The sequence below is a fragment of the Electrophorus electricus genome, chromosome 14 (assembly GCF_013358815.1).
Source record: "Electrophorus electricus isolate fEleEle1 chromosome 14, fEleEle1.pri, whole genome shotgun sequence".
In the NCBI taxonomy this organism is placed as follows: domain Eukaryota; kingdom Metazoa; phylum Chordata; class Actinopteri; order Gymnotiformes; family Gymnotidae; genus Electrophorus; species Electrophorus electricus.
Genome location: NC_049548.1, coordinates 5,021,791 through 5,030,000, shown reverse-complemented (window position 1 = coordinate 5,030,000; position 8,210 = coordinate 5,021,791). Strand labels below are relative to the sequence as shown.

Genomic DNA, 8,210 nt, shown 5'->3' with positions numbered 1-8,210 from the left:
ACAACCAGTTTAAATAAACCAATGGGCATGAATATTATTTTATTCCGAGAGTGCTGACCCAGCAGAAAGAGTGAGCACAGAAGACCTGTATACAAAGAAATAACTACAAACCCTTTGTCTGTATGTGTTCTCAGAGAGTGGAGAGACCTACCAGAGACAGATCATGTCAATCTTCAGCATCGCCGTGGGAATCAGCTTGCTGGGTGTGGCCTGCATGGCTTTTTACTGCAGAAACAAGTAAGTTATTAGCAGATATTACTGCAAGGAACAAGAACTCACATTAAACTGTTTGATAACACAGTGACATAACAGCTTAGATCAAAGCAAGGTTTCACTGTCTTAAACTTAAATACATTTAGCCAGTTTTGCTTTAATGATTTTCGTGGGGGACTGATCTTATGCATGACTCACACCTGGAAAGATATTGATATGAAAAGGTGTGACTAATCATATGTAGGCTCAGATTGCACATGTTGTCTAATTAAGCAGAAAACAGTGGGATATTTCTGCTGGTGTGTGTGTGTGTGTGTGTCAGCAGCACACACAGATCTGCTGTGAGAGTAAACAATCAGCCTGACATTTGGATCCAAACAGCTCTGTGTATATGCGGTACATCACGCAAACGTTGAAGAAGCTATTGCACTACGTCATTGATCTCTTGTCCCATCTCATTAGTATACTCAGGCCCCACGAGGACTTTGTTGGAGAAACACTGACAAAATATATAAAAACCAACAATAACACAACCTCGTTTAAAGGTGTCTAGGGACACTATTAAAACCGATTACCATCCTACAGGAGACAAAGGGAGAAGCACAGAGCCCAGCTGACAGACCTGCGCAGTCTGAGGGACTGCGGTGTCAATGCCTCTCGGCTCATGTCCAATTCCAGCCCCAGGACTGAATCTGGCCTCCGGCATCAAAAGGTGAAGCATGTGAAGCATCGCATCTGTCTGTCTGAAAATTGTCAGGAACAACATTTCCCGATTCGCTCAGAAAAGCGCGTAATGCCGGCGTTTCAGAGGAACGCCGACATCCTCTCATCCGCGCATACCAGCCATATGTTGATGGCGAGTAATCAAAACGCCCATGTGTGGCTGGCACAGACTTCTAGGTGTGTTTCCTCTGCATAACCGTCATGTGTAATGAACACAATTGGCCAGCAGGAATTGCAGGGAATGATACCCTCCATAGCATTACTGGTCTCCCACCTGTGCTGATGATCCCTCACACTGACAGAAATAGCAGTGTATGTATCTCAGAAAGTAAACACCACATCCATCTGATCAGCAGTCAAGCTAGCCTGACACCTTGCAGCTGAGAAGCCTACTACATAGAGGACGTGTGGAGGAACCGGTAGATCCATCACTTTCTTATGGATATAAGCCCAAGCAGCCAGTCCTCATTCAACCAAAACACAGCTCGCGTTCACCTGTGTCTGGTTGGGATTGCTGGGAGGAAAGCATTGAGACTAGTCTGTGTAGAGCCAGTTTGCAGTCTGGTAGCATTTTAATCAGTACTGGACTCGCACAAATCAACGAAGTTCCAAAACCTGCTTAAAAAGACGTCTGATGTACAATAGCAGTGCATGTTGAATGGTCTGAGAGCTGAGCTGCCAGGCTCGCGCAGTGTTAACTTTCATGTGGGTATGAATCGGCATGTTTCAGTAAGTTCTTGCAATTACAGAGGAGTGGGCCCTAGCCCACGGCCCTGCAGTCCAACTACCCAGCTGCGAGAGGGCCCCCCGTTTGAGAGGGTGGTCAGAAATGATCCAATTTTCTTGCTGCAGAGGAGAACATCACTAACAGGTCCCTGAGGAGGCCCCAGTGTTAGGAGGACACATTTTATCAGCCACCATGGTCCAAAGTTGTTTAAGTCAACCCAGTGGTTTTAATGATCTTCCAAAGCACAGGGGAGACAGGCGGATTTCACTAACTGGGATAATGGCATTATCTGGTGACTTAGAACTCAGGCGACTTTGAGGGGCATCTCGGGCTCATTTCCGAATGAATCCTGGCCTGTTGTAAGATAATAGTTTTAATTCTGTGAAAGAATGAAAGAATGAAAGAAATTCTTTGGGAATCCATTAATGTAATCTTGTCCGGGATTAGTTTGTGACTCCTGCAGCAGGACAGGGAGAGCAGGCTGAGAGTGTAATCAGAGTGTGCCTCTCTTAATCTGCTTTTGAAATGGAATGTCTAATTAAACTGGCCCTCTCTCGCTGAAGGGCCATATATCACTGAATGAACATTTACATTCTGTCTCACTGCTCAGTCTGTAATCCACTATTTCATCTTTGACACTAACAAGTCAAGAGCTTGTGTGTGTGTGTGTGTGTGTGTGAGAGAGAGAGAGAGAGAGAGAGAGAGAGAGAGAGAGTGAGTGAATGATAGAGAGAGAGAGCGAGAGCGAGAATTTGCAAGAGGAAAATAGTTGTAGTGGAAAGACAAGAATAAATATGGAATTGTGGTCATATAGAGCTGAAGACTGTTAGTCATGCAGCGTGACATAAACAAAAATCTGTCATTTCCTCACCACAGTGCTGCAGGGTCCAAGGAGCCTCCCCTACACCAGGCTGCAGTACAGTGCCCAGCAATTCCAAAGTCCCTGCACCTGATCCAATCAGCAATCTGTCCACAGGAAAACGGCGCAGGTAGTAGCTGGGCTTGTTTTTTTGTTTGTTTGTTTTTTGTTTTTGTTTTTTTTAATCAGATCAAAATATGGCACAATATGTTTGTTTGTTTATGTTGAGAAATAAGCAGCACTAAAAGAATCATTGTAATCGGTAATATGAGGTGCTGAATGACAGCCCAAAGCAAAAAAGATAGAGATTGTTCTTCTGCTGTTGCGGTTTTCAGTCTTCACGATATGTTACGAAGCTTATGAGTCAAAAGAATAATTGGTATTCTTGTACTTGACGGATTGCAAATTGTGTGTAATGACCATTTGCATCTTGTTTAAGAGTTTAGTCAAAAGTTTTCACAAATATGGTGCTATGCAAGCTACCATGGCACACAGATTTGAAGTTGCCATAATCACGTTTACAGTGCTTGCTGACTTCCACCAGGCTTAGCCACCGAAAGAGTTCACCTCCTCTCACTTCAATCCCACGCCGTCCATGAAAACCTCTCCTGAGCCCCTTCCTCCAAAGACCTTCACACTTAACCCCGAGCCTGCCTTTCCATGTGTAATTGACAGGAAGGACCATCTCCTTGGAGAGAAGTTTCCTGAGCAGTTGGACTGTGCCGGACTGTGTTGAAATTTTTAGTTGCTGATTACAGAGCCAATAAAATGCACTAAAACCTTTTTATAAGCACAACTGTTTTTAGTGATAGTTGTAAAGACCGTCTTGCCAAAGAGTTCTTAAAATGAATCATCCGCAGCATCTTTAAAAAGGTTTTCATCTCCTAAAATAAAAAAATTAGGATGGTTCATGTTGTGTCTGAGAACCCAGTCCTGCAGCTTGCAGCTCTTTCATCTTAGCAGGTCTGTCTGATTTATCACAGAAGCTGCTCGCTCTCAACAAGCCCTGCGCTAAAACAGAAGATAACCAATCATCGGTCTGCACCACGATGGACCCCTCCCATTTCAAGAGCAGGACATAATCTGATTGGAGGATCTAGGGATTCTGTTCACAGCTACAAACATCTCCAAGAGGTGGAGTCCACAGATGTTATGTCAGAATCTTCAAGAAGGTATGTACGGATTTGACCGTGTTGTTATGGTGAAAGTTATGTGATCAAGGAGAGGTGGTCTTGATGAATCCGAGGCTTCTGACTAGGCATCACTTCCGCAGGGGATTTTCCAATAATGTGCTCATTACCATGCCAACTTGATCCAGCTTCTCTGTGTCTCATAAATTCCTCTGATATCTAACTTTTTCTGTTTGACCTATTTCCATAATTTATGTTCTTAAACAGTGCGACTCAAGTTTGAGTTAGTTTTCTTCAAAGATTGGATGACACATCCATGAAGACACACACAAACACACAGAGAGAGAGAGAGAGAGAGAGAGAGAGAGAGAGAGAGAGAGAGAGCGCTAAGGAGATGAAATGGACTTTTATTCAGATGTGTCATAGCAAAAGAAATTTGTATTGTTCATTGATCTAAATATGTCCATGAAACCATGGGAAACAGACCCTCTTCCATCACTAATGGCCAAAAGTACTGCTGAAAAGATTATCTACTATTACTGTTACATGATTAGTTATGAACGGCTCAGCTTCTCATATTCCTTGTATGACCAGTTGTATTGAGGAAGAGGCAGGCAGGCTTGGACTGACCTATTTCTAGACATAACAGCCTTAAAACATCAACACCGCCCCCAAACCTCTCCCCTGTTGCCATGGAGACACCCTCCGGTCTCTAGGAACGTAGATTCAGAAAGACAGAGGAAGAGGAAGAAAGAGAGAGAGAGAGAGAGAGACAGGGAAGGATGGGGACAGAAAACTAGGAAGTAGGCATATGAGCATTCGCATGCCCCCTCTCTGTCAGTAAATTCCCCATAGAATGTTATATTTATTCATGTTTAGATGTACCAGATTAACCCCCAGCTAGAATGCACTTTTAATACCCGAGCATTGCGGGACTCAATTATTTAAGACCTGTTTTTAAAAGTCTTTGTTGTCAGACAATAAAAATAACTCAATGGATTATTGTTTAGAGCATCAACTCTGCCAAATATATCTCTTTTATGAGTTGATGTTTTCCTGACACTAAGGCTTCTCCTGCTTCGCTGGAAGCTGAAATTATTTTACACTCCTGCCATGCTGTGTGTAAATGGCCGTGATTGAGATGAGTGGGTGATGGTGCCAGCCAGCTGCACCTTTGTAGGCTTATAAACCACGACAGATAAAAAGCATGTGGCAATATCTGGGACTTCACCTGGCACAAAGTTTTGGTCGCATCCCAGGATCTGTGCCCATAATTCCGGCGTGCTGTCCCAGTTTAGAGCCTAGTGATACCTGGGCTCCTCTGGCTGTCGTTGGGAAAGGTGTACCGAGCTTGATAAGAAGTCTCAGCGTACAGATCAAAAAGCCATCATTCAAATGAAGCATTCAGAAGGTACCATTCGTCAGCTCTCAGGCATGGGTCAGGGACACCCATGCTTTGATACTAATGGCCTAAATCTTTGATAATGCTGGCGCAAGCAGAAGAGGGTTTGGAGTTCGTGGTAATACTGTAGAAAGCTGAGAGTCCATGTAGTGGATTATAAACAATTATATGGACATTTTACATTTCCACTACCTCAAAATGATTTCCCTACTGCAGAGATGAAATTGGGGACAGTATGCTCTCATAGCCTGAGTGGTTTCTCCCATGGGGTGAACTTATAAAAAAAGAAAGAAAGAAAAATAAATAAAACACCTTTCATATTTTCACAAAGTTACTAATTCTCATTCCTCGTCTTTTATGGGTTTCTTTTAGGTGCCAGCCCCAAACAGATGGTAATCAGTACAGCCACTCCTATTTGAATATGCAAACTGTGGCCTCTGCCCATTCCAGTGGAAGGCTGACCTACACCGATGTCCCTTGCACTCGTCTGGACCAGGGAACAGCCTTTCCTCCTCCCTCCCGACGTACCTGCTCTGTTCCCATCATCCCCTCTGTTCAGGCACCTGACCTAGGGGACAGGTCTGTGGATCAAGGGAGCACCGCGCTGCTTTACAAGGGTGGAGCTTCTGCCAGCCATACCCTGATCAGACGTGAGACTGTGATGGAGTCGTTGGTCAGTTCCAGCCAATCACTGGCCAGCCCTGGTGTGGCACAGGGGTCAATTGCATTCACGTGCTCCGAGTCTGCTCTGGGGGGCGAAGCGAAACACAAAAGCCTTGTCACTTACACAACAGCCTTGAGACCAGGAACAGAGTCCAGCAGAGCAAAGACTGTCATCTCTACGACTGTACTGGGATCAGGGGAGCAGTCTGCGCAACAGTCCTCCAGCCTTTCTAGATCCATGGGAAGACTGGAGCGCCGGCACTCGCGGCCCGCTCATGGAGGGATTCCGAGAGAGGAACACGGTGCTCCTTTACAAACTCCATATATCAGGGGAGAGAAAGGCCACCTTTCTGCTGAGCTTAGAGGTGTGTCCTATCTTACACCCCCCAAGAGCTGACTGAATAAATTTATACAACTCAAGTGAAATCCGTTACAGTGGGATTGGACCCCCACCCCCATGTTGACCAATCACAAGACTTACTCTCTGAAGTGCATACGTGCTTTGTGGACTACAGAGGAGACTTGCAATTACTGAATTTAAAACACTGGGAAACTGAGAACACGATGTGAATAAATTATAAAGATTAATAACTATCGTTGGGATGTTGATTTAAAGAGCTATTGAAGAAGATAAAAGATTTATATGCCACTATTTAACAAAAGCTTCTACATAGAAACCAAATAGTGTGTCATCTCTATGTTGTTTCTCGATTGTAAAAAAAGAACATATAATAGATGTCATAACTACATGTATGTCATATATATGATATATATATATATGACATACAATGACAAAAATAAAGACGCAGAATAAGGTAAAAACAAGCTTTTCATTTCAAACAGCTCTGCCATCATATGATAACCCAGTCCAACTCTGTCTTCTGTCTGTTATGCTTGAGCACGTAAGGAGAGTTTGGTGGTTCATGAATAAAATCTGTCTGTCACCTTGTCATTTGATCAGAGAGCGTGTCTCTCCACATGCCAGCGGACATAACACCGCGACGGATGCCGCCTTTTGCCTTCCTGCCTTTTTAGGGGAGGCGTCTCAGACAGGTATCTGTGGCTATCACTGGCACAAATCTAGCAAACGTGCCGAACGCAAGACAAGTAGTCAGAGTCCCCGGCACTGTCTCCATGGCAACAGAGACCCGTGAAGTCAGACAGTCCTCGAGCTCTTGCTGCCCTCCAACCACCATCGCCGACCGTCAGCGGATTTAATCATTTACTTGTTTATCATCCCCGAAAGTATCTCCCCTAATTAAAGCCAGACTCATTATTTTGCATCGGTTATTTTGAAACTGCAAAAAGAAAGGAGCAAAAGGTTCCTTAACTAACTGATTTTTCTTTTCAGGTGAGGACATTTTCGAATGGAATTAATCAGCGGGAAGATTAAAGCGTGGTGTCATTAATGTGTTCATTTGTGTTTAGCCTAAGACAAACGAAGGGAGCACGAGGGACCCGTTCCCCTAAAAACTGCAAGAATTATTGAGCTTATCCACTTGGGTGTGAACAGGAATGTTGAAACACAGGGCCCTGTAACCATAGATGTTCAGCCAGACAAAAATGCTGAGTTCTACCGCCTATGGCTGATCGGGAAGCTGTATGAATTAATTTTGAGAAAGATAATTACTTTTCTTGCTTTATTTGATTCAGTTTTGTACCATGGACTAATGCACAATGTTATAGTATCTTTGAAAAGCTACTATAACAAGTCTGTAGAACTAGTAACGAAATTCAAGGTCTAATAGTCCATAGCATTGACCATTTGTCTGCAATGCCACTAATGCTTGAATCTGCCCAGGTAACGAGTCCTGCTGAGCTTCTAATATTCTATTATTTGCTATTGTGTATGGAAGTGGGAATTATAAAAACACTGTAAAGACTTTTAATTTTCTCCTTCCCAATTTGTAAAGAGCACAGATATTTCTCACACCCGTGTTCCTCCAACGTGATGGTGTTATTTTATGGGGAAAGTGCGACGTTTTGCCAAACAAGCTCCAAACAGCACAAGAGTGGTTAGAGCAGTGCAGCGCAGCAGGTGCTCCTCCGCAGAGGCAGGTCGGAGGTGAGCCCACCCCTGCCTAAGAACAGAGAGGGCAGAGACATGGCGAGGCTAGGGTTACAGAAGTCTCGGGGGATCCGTCTCTGAGAAACGGCGTCGCATGTTCGACGCGCCGTGTTAACCGACCAACCCCGGCGTTTGTCATCTGCAAGCCCTCGTTGGACGCCACGGCGGTGGGTCGATGGCGCTTGGCGTAGGCCGCAGACGGGACCCCGAGTGCGGCGGAGCGGTCCGACAGCATCCGCGTGCCTCACCACCATCAGCTGCCTGCAGTGTCGCGGGGGGGGGTGTTCAGGTACTGTGGGGGTGTGTTTGCTAATTATACAAGACCAATTCATTAGTCTTCTACTAGACAGCAAACCACAGAGACATGACCATGGATCTTCTGAGTCATGTGATACTCAACAGAACACTACCCCCATATCACATAA

General features: G+C 44.6%; 1 protein-coding gene across 2 annotated transcripts in view; it reads left to right on the top strand.

Annotated features, from left to right (window-relative positions):
- Positions 1–6,645, top strand: part of nrg3b (neuregulin 3b) — a 111,686-nt gene extending 105,041 nt beyond the window's left edge. For both annotated transcript variants that reach the window (XM_035533246.1, XM_035533245.1), the window contains 5 exons: positions 135–237; positions 799–925; positions 2,540–2,652; positions 3,506–3,694; positions 5,427–6,645. In XM_035533246.1, coding sequence (XP_035389139.1) covers positions 135–237; positions 799–925; positions 2,540–2,652; positions 3,506–3,694; positions 5,427–6,114 — 1,220 coding nt within the window. In that variant the 3' untranslated portion in view covers positions 6,115–6,645. The remainder of the gene's footprint in view (positions 1–134; positions 238–798; positions 926–2,539; positions 2,653–3,505; positions 3,695–5,426) is intronic.
- Positions 6,646–8,210: the final 1,565 nt, after the last annotated feature.